Source organism: Staurois parvus, unplaced genomic scaffold (assembly GCF_062004578.1).
Source record: "Staurois parvus isolate SC_StPar_1 unplaced genomic scaffold, SC_StPar_1.0 ptg002113l, whole genome shotgun sequence".
NCBI classification, from domain to species: domain Eukaryota; kingdom Metazoa; phylum Chordata; class Amphibia; order Anura; family Ranidae; genus Staurois; species Staurois parvus.
The window spans coordinates 3,430,001-3,444,290 of record NW_028319909.1 but is presented as its reverse complement, the minus strand read 5'-3'; the positions used below and the strand labels follow the sequence as shown (position 1 = coordinate 3,444,290).

General features: G+C 49.4%; 1 protein-coding gene across 1 annotated transcript in view; it reads left to right on the top strand.

Moving 5' to 3' along the window:
* Window positions 1-2,131: 2,131 nt before the first annotated feature.
* The window catches only part of ETFB (electron transfer flavoprotein subunit beta), a 106,942-nt gene continuing 94,783 nt past the window's right edge, over window positions 2,132-14,290 (top strand). The window contains exon 1 of the mRNA XM_089665049.1: window positions 2,132-2,285. Coding sequence (XP_089521175.1) covers window positions 2,232-2,285 — 54 coding nt within the window. The 5' untranslated portion in view covers window positions 2,132-2,231. The remainder of the gene's footprint in view (window positions 2,286-14,290) is intronic.

Sequence of the window (14,290 nt, the reverse complement as noted above, 5' to 3'; positions counted from 1 at the left end):
CACTATATCCGCTCTCCCCGGACCCTGCATTCACTATATCCGGTCTCCCCGGACCCCGCATTCACTATATCCGCTCTCCCCGGACCCCGCATTCACTATATCCGCTCTCCCCGGACCCTGCATTCACTATATCCGCTCTCCCCGGACCCTGCATTCACTATATCCGCTCTCCCCGGACCCTGAATTCACTATATCCGCTCTCCCCGGACCCTGCATTCACTATATCCGCTCTCCCCGGACCCCGCATTCACTATATCCGCTCTCCCCGGACCCCGCATTCACTATATCCGCTCTCCCCGGACCCCGCATTCACTATATCCGCTCTCCCCGGACCCCGCATTCACTATATCCGCTCTCCCCGGACCCCGCATTCACTATATCCGCTCTCCCCGGACCCCGCATTCACTATATCCGCTCTCCCCGGACCCCGCATTCACTATATCCGCTCTCCCCGGACCCTGCATTCACTATATCCGGTCTCCCCAAACCCTGCATTCACTATATCCGCTGATGAGTTGTCAGTCCGCCCCCGGTCGCATGATTTCAAAGTCAGATGACATGCCAATTCGAGGTGCGATTTGCAAGACATCTGCCACAGATGTCTTTGCAAATCGCACCAAAAGTAATGCATGCGCTACTTTAGAAATCGGTGTGGCTCTGATTAAGTCAAAACCGCACCGATATGACCGCTGTAATTGCGGACAATAGGGTGCGACTTGGCATGTGATATGCAAGTCGTATGGCATGCAAATCGCATGGCAAGTCACACCCGGTGTGATCGGGGGGCTGAGCCCAGGTTCACACTGATGCGGTGCGGAATTTGCAGCATTTTCTGTGCGAATCATAATCGCACCCCGTTCATGCGAATCGCTGTGGGTGTGTATGTCAACAACACCCCGAAAGCTGTCCGCCAAACGCGGTGCGATGTGCAGAATTGGATCACATAGGTGTGCATACTCATGCGATCCGATTTTAGTGCGGACCCAAAAAAGTGTCCTGCACCTTGTTGGTGCGGTGTGATTAGAGCCATACAAAATGTACGGCTCTGATCACTCCGCACACAAATTGCATGTGATTTGCACAGGAATGCGGTGTGGTTCCTGTGTGAATCGCATGAGATATACCGCACCGCACATATGTGAACCCAGACTTAATGGAGACGCTGCAGAACTGCATGTAGTGCATTTTTAGTGAGTTTTTGATGCATTTTAATCTGCCCAGCAACAAGTTGGAAAAAATGCATCAAAAAACGCATGTGCAAAAGCGCAAAACGCCCTGCAGAAACGGATCAAACTCAAACTATATAGGTGTGAACCTAGCCTAACACAATGAAAAGCACCCAGTGACGTCACTAGGGTCGGTGTCACCCAGTATGGGAAAACTATGGTGTCACCGCACCAGACTTCTCCATGGATCTCCTCCGAGTCTACCAGACCATACAGAATCATCTATAAGCCCTTTTTTAGTAAAAACTCGTTGCGTATATCCTACAAATTTAAATTCTGGTCACGCGCTTGTTCGAGGTCGAAGCTCTTCACTGAAACTGATTGGCTCCGATGACGTAATCACATGACCTGGGCATTTAAGTTCTTTGCGATTGGTTGTCTGGACGTTAGATTCGATCACATGCGCAGTTCCTTCCTGTTCCTTAATCCCGCTTATTTGTTGCGTCTAATCAATCCAGAATTTGGCACCGCGGGCTAGCAAAGCTCGTGGAGAGGGTCCGGGCCAAATATTTCTGCTCTGTTGAAATTACATTTTTTCATTTTGGTGTTACCACCCCCCATGATGGTGCGATAGGTGTCACCCAGTGAGGCCCACACCCACCTAGGGACGCCACTGATAGTACCCTGCAATGACTTCAAAAAATAAACGTTATTTCTATTGAGAAGTCCCAGCAGCTCCTCTATACAGAAAGAACGAGGAAACGTGGGATTCATTACACTGGGTTGCCGTGACCTCAAAAGACCTTGCCACTACTTTGCCCATTTCAATCATGGCTGCCCGGTTCTACCTATCGCTCCGCCCCTCACGTTGAGCCATGCGTATCTTCGATTCAGCGATTGGCTAATAAGTAGACCGGCACGAGGATGGCTGGCGGAGCGCAGGATCGTGATTGGTCAGCGGCTGATTGGCTGTGAGAATTGCTGAGAAGTTGATTGGTGGGAAGCTTGGCTGAAGACGCTGATTGGCTGCCGGCTCTAGTTGGTGTCACCCAGGCGGCGGGGAAGATGGCGCTGCGGGCTCTGGTCGGTGTCAAGCGGGTCATAGACTATGCGGTGAAGGTGAGAGCGGGCCGGGGCCGGCGAGGAACACATCCTCCTCACATTGTGGGGGTGTCACTATGGTAACGGCTGCAGTCAGACCAGGACTCTGAGACTCGCAGTCACCCTCCCCCATATTATGTGTCTTTATTTACATTACCTCAGGCTGCCAGAGGAGCTGGGCCAGCACAGACATGAATAGGGAACCCCCAGAAGAGTTAAGAACTGTAAGCAAGGAGCTGGGCCAGCACAGACATGAATAGGGCACCTCCAGAAGGGGAAAGAACTGTGAGGGAGGAGCTGGGCCAGCACAGATCCTGAGTTCACTATATCTGGTCTCCCCGGACCCCGCATTCACCATATCCGCTCTCCCTGGACCCTGCATTCACTATATCTGGTCTAATACGTAAGGGAGGATATGATCTCCATGTATAATACATAAGGGGGGATATGATCTCCATGTATAATACATAAGGGGGGGATATGATCTCCATGTATAATACATAAGGGGGGATATGATCTCCATGTATAATACATAAGGGGGATATGATCTCCATGTATAATACATAAGGGGGGGATATGATCTCCATGTATAATACATAAGGGGGGGATATGATCTCCATGTATAATACATAAGGGGGGGATATGATCTCCATGTATAATACATAAGGGGGGATATGATCTCCATGTATAATACATAAGGGGGGATATGATCTCCATGTATAATACATAAGGGGGGGATATGATCTCCATGTATAATACATAAGGGGGGGGATATGATCTCCATGTATAATACATAAGGGGGGATATGATCTCCATGTATAATACATAAGGGGGGATATGATCTCCATGTATAATACATAAGGGGGGATATGATCTCCATGTATAATACATAAGGGGGGATATGATCTCCATGTATAATACATAAGGGGAGGGATATGATCTCCATGTATAATACATAAAGGGGGGGATATGATTTCCATGTATAATACATAAGGGGGGATATGATCTCCATGTATAATACATAAGGGGGGATATGATCTCCATGTATAATACATAAAGGGGGGGATATGATCTCCATGTATAATACATAAAGGGGGGGATATGATTTCCATGTATAAATACATCAGTGGTTCATATAGTGAACTCAGTGTAGAGTTATTCCCCCTGAGGTCATCACAGAGGACAAGGGGGCACTCTTTACGTCTGGAGATTAAATTTCTTTTCCTCCAAACACAGAAAGGTTTCTTCACAGTGAGAGCAGTGAGAATGTGGAATAGACTCCCTCAAGAGTTGGTTGTGGCCAGCTCAGTGGATTGCTTTAAAAAAGTCCTGGATTCTTTCTTGGATACACAGAATATAACTGGATATAACATTTACAGGTAAAGTTGATCCAGGGAATATCCAATTGCCTCTCGGGGGATCAGGAAGGAATTTTTTTCCCAGCAGGAGCAAATTGGATCGTGCTTTGCTGGGTTTTTTTTTGCCTTCCTCTGGATCAACTGTGGGTTTAGGATTATAACTTTTTTTTTTTCTACGTTTGAACTGGCTTTTGTCTTTTTTCAGCCAGACTAACTATGTAACTATGTAGCATTAATTCTAATGGCACGCCGCTTACACTGGAAATCACAACTGTACTGGGAACCTTGTTTTTTGCGCAGGCTGCGATTTCTGAAGTAGTGTAGGGCCTCCTTCCTTGCGTATCCCGGGGCACGGGAGTCTATTGAAATGAATGGGCTTATCTCACACTCGCCATAGTGCTGTGTAGTGTACAGATAACAAAAATGCAGCTTCCAGCCCAGTAAATGTTTTTTCTTGGCAGAACAGATTTATTAGAAAAACAAACAGAAATGTCCTGCTGGCAAAGTTATGGTTATTATTCAGGATCTTCATCCTACCACCCACTCCTCTCTCTTCTGCATGCCATTTTTAGACGTCCCATGCCTGCACAGATGTGATGCAGCTCTTTCCAGGTATCTACCAGACATTTGGCACCTGGCGGAGACCTGTGGCACATACGCACAAGCGAGATTCCCATGCATGTGCACATATGCCCGTGTGGGTGTGTGAGCTAGCGAGTGCACCGTATGAAGCAGCTAATGCCCTAAAAAGGAACCACAAAGCCTTTCTTATATATGCAACATAAAATTGGGAGTGCAGCGCTATAATAATAAATAAATGTGGTATATACAGTTAGCCGGATATAAATCCTACATAAAGGAGTCCTGTAAACTGAATGGTAAACGGTCCAAGATAATAAATGACTTGAGTCCAAACGAGTGTATTCCAGTATCCCGACATGGAGGTATGGAGAGATTGCCCACTCACTGGAAGCGCCATCTTAATGCGCGTATAGAGATCTCATGTAGCCGGAGGTCCTGTAAAGGTATCGCCTGGTAGTGGGAGTATCCTCTGGTGGTCGCTCAGATGGCAGGTGCCGGGGATAATGGTCTGGTCTGGTCTGATACTCTTACTTCTCCAGCCTGGACAGGTACCGGGAATACTGGGCTGAGGTGTGGAGGCTCAGTGCCAAGTAGTAAAGATAAAAGCGCTCATAGTGTAGTATTTTAAAGATTTATTTAGATAGAAATCAATAAAGTAACAATATGAGCATAAACGCACAGGGTGATTGTGAGTAATAATAAGCTCCTATGTAGGAGGAGCCCTTGCACGCCTTGACGTCACGCCGCCGGATCAGGAGGTCCGGCGACCACCCTATGGTTTCCACTGGTCAGTGTATTCAGGAGTATGAAATTGTCCAAAATGTCTTGGTATGCTGACACCTTAAGCGTTCCCTTCACTGGAACTAGGGGGCCAAGCCCAACCCCTGAAAAACAACCCCACACCATAATCTCCTCTCCACCAAACTTTACACTTGACACAATACAGTCAGGCAAGTACCGTTCTGGCAACTGCCAAACCCAGACACGTCCATTAGATTGCCAGACAGAGAAGCGTGATTGGTCACTCCAGAGAACACCTCTCCAATGCTCTAGAGTCCAGTGGCGGCGTGCTTTACACCACTGCATCCAACGCTTTGCATTGCACTTGGTGATGTAAGGCTTGGATGCAGCTGCTCGGCCATGGAAACCCATTCCATGAAGCTCTCTATGCACTGTTGTTGTGCTAATCTGAAGGCCACACCAAGTTTGGAGGTCTTTAGCTATTGACTCTGCAGACAGTTGGTGACTTCTGCGCACTGTGCGCTTCAGCATGCGCTGACCCCGCCCTGTCATGTGACGTGGCCTACCACTTGGTGGCTGAGTGGCTGTTGTTCCCAGTTGCTTCCACTTTGTTATAATCCCACTAACAGTTGAGCGTGGAATATTTAGTAGCCAGGAAATGTCACGGATGGACTTATTGCCCAGGTGGCCACCTATCACGGGACCACGCTTGGAGTCACTGAGCTCCTGAGAGCGACCCATTCTTTCACCAATGTTTGTAGAAGCCGTCTGCATGCCTAGGGGCTTGATTGTATACACCTGTGTCCATGGAGGGGATTGGAACACCCGAATCACATGATCTGGAGGGGGGGGCCCGATACTTTTGGCAATATAGTGTATGTTGATGGCAGTAAAAGGGTTAAATAGTTTGTTTGAGCCACACTGGACCACAGAAACTGTTTCCATGACTAAGCAATGTGGTGGCAGCACTTTAGCGGCATTAGCTACAATACAGTATGCGGTGCTGTGTTCTGGCAGCTGTACTTGCGACTTTCTGTCTGCTTCTGGTTTTGACGTTTCAGCCCCCAAATTACATTGAATTAGCAAACTATTATTGGAATAAACATGATTATTACGGCGTGGCCCTTAAGCTCTAGATGCCTGAGTTGTTCAAGCTGGCCCCCTGCAGAGCAGTAGCACCGCACCAGATGTGGGATCTGGGGAAAGGAAGCCGGGTAGGGACTCTTGGCACAATAGTTTGGCAGGATGGCACTGCATAGAGAAGCCGCATTGCAGTAAAGGGTAGGAGGTTGGCTATTCTGTTGGGAGCAATGCTGATCAATGTGATTTTATATTAACCCAGTTGGTGACAGGTTCTCTTTTTAAGTCCTTATTCTGCTTCGACATTTTCTGTCTAAGAAATGTATTGATTTTTCAGTGCTGCATAGTAAATAATACTGCCTTGCAGGGTTCAATTCCCACCTTCTCTTTTTTGTGTTCCTTTCTGTGTTTAGGTTTCCTCCTCCAACTGGAAGTTTTCTTTAGAGCCTCTCTCATACTCCGGAACTCCCTTTCCCAATCTGTCAAGCTCTTCCACAGGCTTTTTTTCCTGTTTTTTATAACCTCAAAATGGTTGCTTGGCTCTTATGGGAGGACTTGAGAGGCCTGACCTATAAGTGTTGCTTGTCAAAATTGAAAGGACTGCGGGCGTAGGGCAGGAGAAGGTCGGAGACTGCGGGCGTAGGACGAGAGAGGGTCGGAGACTGCGGGCGTAGGACGAGAGAGGGTCAGAGACTGCGGGCGTAGGACGGGAGAGGGTCGGAGACTGCGGGCGTAGGACGGGAGAGGGTCGGAGACTGCGGGCGTAGGACGGGAGAGGGTCGGAGACTGCGGGCGTAGGACGGGAGAGGGTCGGAGACTGCGGGCGTAGGACGGGAGAGGGTCGGAGACTGCGGGCGTAGGACGGGAGAGGGTCGGAGACTGCGGGCGTAGGACGGGAGAGGGTCGGAGACTGCGGGCGTAGGACGGGAGAGGGTCGGAGACTGCGGGCGTAGGACGGGAGAGGGTCGGAGACTGCGGGCGTAGGACGGGAGAGGGTCGGAGACTGCGGGCGTAGGACGGGAGAGGGTCGGAGACTGCGGGCGTAGGACGGGAGAGGGTCGGAGACTGCGGGCGTAGGACGGGAGAGGGTCGGAGACTGCGGGCGTAGGACGGGAGAGGGTCGGAGACTGCGGGCGTAGGACGGGAGAGGGTCGGAGACTGCGGGCGTAGGACGGGAGAGGGTCGGAGACTGCGGGCGTAGGACGGGAGAGGGTCGGAGACTGCGGGCGTAGGACGGGAGAGGGTCGGAGACTGCGGGCGTAGGACGGGAGAGGGTCGGAGACTGCGGGCGTAGGACGGGAGAGGGTCGGAGACTGCGGGCGTAGGACGGGAGAGGGTCGGAGACTGCGGGCGTAGGACGGGAGAGGGTCGGAGACTGCGGGCGTAGGACGGGAGAGGGTCGGAGACTGCGGGCGTAGGACGGGAGAGGGTCGGAGACTGCGGGCGTAGGACGGGAGAGGGTCGGAGACTGCGGGCGTAGGACGGAAGGGTGTCTCAGACTGCGGGCGTAGGGCGGAAGGGTGTGTCAGACTGCGGGCGTGGGGCGGGAGAGGGTCGGAGACTGCGGGCGTAGGACGGAAGGGTGTCTCAGACTGCGGGCGTGGGGCGGGAGAGGTTCGGAAACTGCGGGAGAGGGCCGGAGACTGGGGGCAGGAGAGGGTCGGAGACTGCGGGCGTGGGGCGGGAGAGGGTCGGAGACTGCGGGCGTAGGACGGAAGGGGGTCGGAGACTGCGGGCGTAGGACGGAAGGGGGTCTTAGACTGCGGGCGTGGGGCGGGAGAGGTTCGGAAACTGCGGGAGAGGGCCGGAGACTGGGGGCGTGGGGCGGGAGAGGGTTGGAGACTGCGGGCGTGGGGCGGGAGAGGGGAGGAGACTGCGGGCGTGGGGCGGGAGAGGGGAGGAGACTGCGGGCGTGGGGCGGGAGAGGGGAGGAGACTGCGGGCGTGGGGCGGGAGAGGGGAGGAGACTGCGGGTGTGGGGCGGGAGAGCGGAGGAGACTGCGGGAGAGGGGAGGAGACTGCGGGCGTGGGACAGGAGGAGACTGCGGGGGGGCAGACTGCAGTCTCCGATCAGCCCCCGCCCTATGCCTGCAGTCTCCGACCTGCCTACGCCTACAGGCATAGGGCGGGTCGGAGACTGCAGGCGAAGGGCTGGTCAGAGACCGCAAGATCCATTCTAAAGAATAATTTCCTTCACTGGCCCAAGTAAACACCTTGGTAACCCAGAAAACCCAGGCTACTTTCTGCGGGGGCCCCAAGGGTCACACGTGCTAATGGAGCACAAATTGGGCACCAGGGCCTTTAGGGAGCACACTCCTGCTATTGGTATCCGGGTCAGAGACGTCTCCATTATGGTAGCCATGGACCTGCACCCGGCTCTGCGATGTCTGTCTGCGGTCACTTTGGGGTTAAAAAGTTAAGGTTTGCTGTTCAGGGTCAGTGTGCTCTCCTCACCTTCATCTCCCCCCTCTTATAATTTCATACATGGGTGAGCCCTGCGGGTGACTGTTGGTGATTATTTGTCATCCTAGAAGCTGCCGAGCACTTTACATATGAGGTCAGGAACCTTCTTTAGCAGTCCTGCTATTATTATTTATAGTCTCTGGAATAGGAGTTATGTTTTGTCTCCGCTGCTCGGGGCATTTCTTGATTTAATAACAAAGAAATTTAAATGTATTTCTCCATATGGCGGGAGTCAGCATATTTTTATAGGACCCGTGCTATAAAAAGGAGACTTTTGTATAAATGGAAAAAGATCAGCCTTTCATTTCTTAGATTTCGGTTATAATTAGTATGTTATATACACCTACGGTGGTCTGCATGTAAAAGCACACCCCTCCTCCAGATTGACATCCACTTATCAAGGTGTTTTTGATATTTGCATAACTCCTCCCAAGAGCCAGCCCACTACTTTCATCAGGTTTGAGGGCTCTTGAGAGGCGTCTGAGGCAGGGCGCTGTGATCAGAAAGCTATGTACAGCACCTTTTATGGCTCCCCCTACCGCCGTGATCTGCCCGCATTGCCTGGAGAGGCACAGTGATGTCATTGGGTATAAAACAAGATATGTAATACGTTTTGAAAGATTTTATCTAAAAATTATTATTATTATACAGGATTTATAATATTATTATTATTATTATACAGGATTAATATTATTTTTATACAGGATTTATAATATTATTATTATTATACAGGATTTGTATATTATTATTATTATAATACAGGATTTATATTTTATTATTATTATTATTATTATACAGGATTTATATTATTATTATTATACAGGATTTATATTATTATTATACAGGATTTATTATATTATTATTATTATTATACAGGATTTATATTATTATTATACAGGATTTATATTTTATTATTATTATTATACAGGATTTATATTATTATTATTATTATACAGGATTTATATTATTATTATACAGGATTTATGGCGCCAACAGTTTGGTCAGCGCTTTACAATATAACGGGAGACAATACAGCAACAATAAGGTTCAATACAAGAGGGATAGGAGGGCCTGATCCTTGGAGCTTACAATCTAAGAGGGCGGGGCTAGTGGTACAAAAGATAATAACTGTGGGGGGTGGACTGGTAGGAGGAATAGAAGATTTCGTTATTAGCTGAGGGCAGGATAGACTTCCCTGAAGAGATACGTTTTCAGAGATCGCCTAAGAGTGGGCAGAGTAGGCGATAGTCGGATAGATTGGGGTAGAGAGTTACAGAGGATAGGGGAGGCTCTGGCGAAGTCCTGGAGACGAGCATGGGAGAAGGAGACAAGGGAGCTAGAGAGCAGGAGGTCGTGCGAGGAGCAGAGAGGACGGTTTGGGTGATATTTGGAGACAAGATTGGTGATGTAATTTGGGGCGGAGTTATAAATGGCTTTATATGATGTTGTTAATGTTTTTAATTTTATTTGTTAGGCAATGGGAAGCCAGTGGAGGGATTGGCAGAGAGGGATGGAGGACACGGGGTGGAGGTCAGTGGAGGGATTGGCAGAGAGGGGTGGAGGACACTGAGTGGAGGTCAATGGAGGGATTGGCAGAGAGGGATGGAGGACACTGAGTGGAGGTCAGTGGAGGGATTGGCAGAGAGGGATGGAAGACACTGAGTGGAGGCCAGTGGAGGGATTGTCAGAGAGGGGTGGAGGACACTGAGCGGAGGCCAGTGGAGGGATTGGCAGAAAGGGATGAGGACACTGAGTGGAGGTCAGTGGAGGGATTGGCAGAGAGGGGTGGAGGACACTGAGTGGAGGCCAGTGGAGGGATTGGCAGAGAGGGGTGGAGGACACTGAGTGGAGGCCAGTGGAGGGATTGGCAGAGAGGGGTGGAGGTTACAGAACGGTTAGTAAGGTGGATGAGTCTGGCAGCAGCATTCATGATAGACTGAAGAGGGGATAGCCTGCGATGAGGTTGGCCAATGAGGAGGGAGTTACAATAGTCAAGGCGAGAGATAACCAGGGAGGGAATAAGTTGCTTAGTAGATTATCGTATGATCCTTGGAGCTTACAATCTATGAGTGTCATTATGTTGATGGGGGAGGGAGGAACCACGGAAGGTGAAATCTATAGAATAAACCTTTCAGTAATGGCCGACCTTCTCTATAGTAAGTATAAACCCCCTCTAGGTTCCGTATATAAATAATTCCTAGTCAGATGAGCTCCTCTTAATCTTTCTGCCTATCAGGATGGAGGAAAGACACCGATTTGGAGGCATTTATGCAGCAAATCTAAAAGTCGTCCCGACTCCCAGGATCTAATGAGGTGACTTGTGCTGTAAATCACTCGGCTCTGCGGCTTATCTGTTTCTCCCTCTTTGATGGCTTCACGGATGAAGTGTCTGTTTGTGATGAAGAATAAGCGTCAGCTGTCAATAGCGGAAGATGATTTGTATGTAAATCGCCCGGCTAAGACAGATTTCATCGCCTTTTTTTTTTTTTTTTTTTTTTTTTTTTTTTTTTCCCAGTCCCTCAATTTTCAGACCTGTTTCTGGAGGGAACAAAATCAACAGATTTTTTCTGCTTTTGAATGAGAGAAGCTCTACCTTCTGGACGGCTCTAGGAAGTTTTAAGTGCAGCACTTGAGCGTGAATTTATTCCTTATTGGGCTTAATTCCGAACATATTCCCGACTGATGCGGCCTGAACACAGCTGCGTTCCGGGGCTTGGGGGGGGGGGTTCTTTTGTTTCCTTTTCAAACAAGAAGCCATTAAATTTGGATCAAAGACGCAGCTGACAACTCAGACGGAACGTACTTGGCTGACTACATGGGGGGGGGGGGGGGATGTAAGTGAGCCTCTTTCATGGTGTCTGTAAATATGGTGTCAGGAATATGGGCGCTCCCAATGCTGACTTGCTTGATATAAACATTGTGGTTTACCGGGGTTATGGTGGAAGAAATCATCTTGAGCCGCTGGATCGCTTTCCATAGCTCCTGCCACTCACCGGTGTTTCTCGGGCTTACCGGTAACTCCGGCCTGGTCTGATGGTCTGGCCTCCACAAGATGGCGGCGATGAAAGACTCTGCGGTCTTTGATCACCTCTATCGTGACCAGGGGCGGACTGACCATTTGGAAACTCGGGCACTGCCCGGGGTCAGTAGGGGGCCCCATGAGATGCCCCTGGTACCTTCATAGGCTTTTTTGAGTTTGGGCAAGGGCACAGGGGCCCCATGATCCCCTATTGCCCGGGGGCCCCATGAGTTAGGTAAGTATATGCATCTGTCATACAGGGGTTAGTCTGCATATGTGTTAGGAGGAGGGGGGGGGGGAGCATTTTTAAGTGTAATTGGCTTTAGTCTGGAATTCTACTAAAGTGCAGGATGTGTACTGTGGGGTGGGAATCGCCCTCCGCATTGTTTAGGGCACAGACAGGGGCGGACTGACCATTTGGAAACTTGGGCACTGCCCGGGGTCAGTAGGGGGCCCCATGAGATGCCCCTGGTACCTTTTTCATAAGCTTTTTTGAGTTTGGGCAAGGGCACAGGGGCCCCATGATCCCCTATTGCCCGGGGGCCCCATGAGTTGTCAGTCCGGCCCTGGGCACAGGTGTCAAATTGGTGGCCCTCCAGCTGTTGCCAAACTACAAGTCCCATGAGGCATTGCAAGATTGACAGTTACAAGCATGACTCCCAAAGGCAGAGGCATGATGGAACTTGTAGTTTCGCGACAGCTGGAGGGCCGCCAGTTTGACACCCCCCTGGTTTAGGGCATTCATTTTAAAGAGTACCATTTTAACTTTACCTGTTTCTATTAATTTCTTATTCCCAAAAAATATTCCGAAAAAAAATTCCGAAATTTTATATGGGTGCTGTACATTGTCAAGTGGAAGGTCCAGTGCCTATCTTTTGTGTTGAATGACACTCAATGTTAGGTTTTTTTTTTTTTTTTTTATATAGGCTTTTTTGAGTTTGGGCAAGGACACAGGGGCCCCATGATCCCCTATTGCCTGGGGGCCCCATGAGTTGTCAGTCCGCCCCTGATCATGATGGAGGACTGTAGAGAGGTCAAAACGTCACGTCTGGTCAGCACATTTATTTTCTATTTCTTTGTAAACCAGGCCACCATCAACCGCCTGCCTGAACGGTCATGCTTGGAAAATAGGCGCACTCGAGGTCCAAAAGTTCGATTTGGTAAATTTTAAGAGGCGGTTATTGAGAATAGCGACCAGTATATTAAGCCCACGCGTTTCAGGAGAAAAGGGCTGTCCCTTCTTCAGGGCTGATCGAACAAGTATGAAAAATATACAGAAAACCGATGTATGAGAACGAGAACTTAATGGATGTGTAGAGGCAAAAATACAAACCGGTAATCCCAAGGTAAAGGGTTATAAAAACTGAGCTGTCATGGAGCTGCTCAGGGCTGTGAGTGCATTATTGTACTTGGGGCAGAAACTAAACCACATGTTGCATTTGGCTTTACCGCCACCAAATGCGACCCCTGCAAGTCTGTGGGGCTGCCATGCAACCCATAAAGGCTGTAAAAGCAATCATTTCTCCTTCTCTCTAGCTGCATTCTTGCAGCCATTGAGAAATACTGTGTGAGCTGTGATTGGTCACAGCTTGTCACATGGTACAAGGCTGTTGTGAATAGCCCTGTACCATGTGATCTCTGTGATCATTCACAGATTTCACACGTAGTAAGCAATGATGTCAGAAGTGACATCTTGCTTACTACTCTGCATGTGATCACTGATTGGACAATCAGTGATCACGTGATCGGGACCTCGCACAGAGGTCCCGTACGACGATCGGTGTTCTGGAGGACACAGTGGGCACCGGTTCATGGTGCTGCATGCTCCCAGGGAGCGCGCACAAGCAGGGGGCGGGGAGGCTGTTTATAAACGGCCACCCGACCCTGCACTGCCACCGTCTGGCCCATGTATATAAACGGCTGGACGGGAGCAGTGCAAGGTCGGGTGGCCGTTTATTATTATTATTATTATTATTATTATACAGTGTTTATATAGCGCCAAAAAGTTTGCTCAGCGCTGTACACCTCTGTGCGAGGTCCCAATCATGTGATCACTGATTGGCCAATCAGTGATCATATGCAGAGTAGTAAGCAAGATGTCACTTCTGACATCATTGCTTACTACGTGTGAAATCTGTGAATGATCACAGAGGTCACATGGTACAGGGCTATTCACAACAGCCTTGTACCATGGTTAACCACCTCCCGTCCGGCCGTTGTATATAAACGGCCGGACGGTGGCACTGCAGGGTCGGTCTATAAAGGCCTCCCCACACCCTGCTTGTGCGCGCTCCCCACACCCTGCTTGTGCGCGCTCCCTGGGAGCGCGCAGCACCGCGATCCGGTGCCCGCTGTGTCCTCCGGACACAGTGAAACACCGATCGTCGGATGGGACCTCTGTACGAGGTCCCGATCATGTGATCACTGATTGGCCAATCAGTGATCACATGCAAATTAGTAAGCAAGATGTCACTTCTGACATCATTGCTTACTATGTGTGAAATCTGTGAATGATCACAGAGGTCACATGGTACAGGGCTATTCACAAAAGCCTTGTACCATGTGACAAGCTGTGACCAATCACAGCTCACTCAGTACTTCTCAATGAGTGCAAGAATGCAGACAGAGAGAAAGAGAAATTATTGCTTTTACATCCTATATGGGTGTAAAAGCAATCAGTGTAAAAAAAAAAAAAAAAAAAAAAAAAATCTTCATCACCCCCCACAAGTAGTACAGTGTCACCATGGTGACACTGTACTGCTAGGGTGACCGTATGTAAAA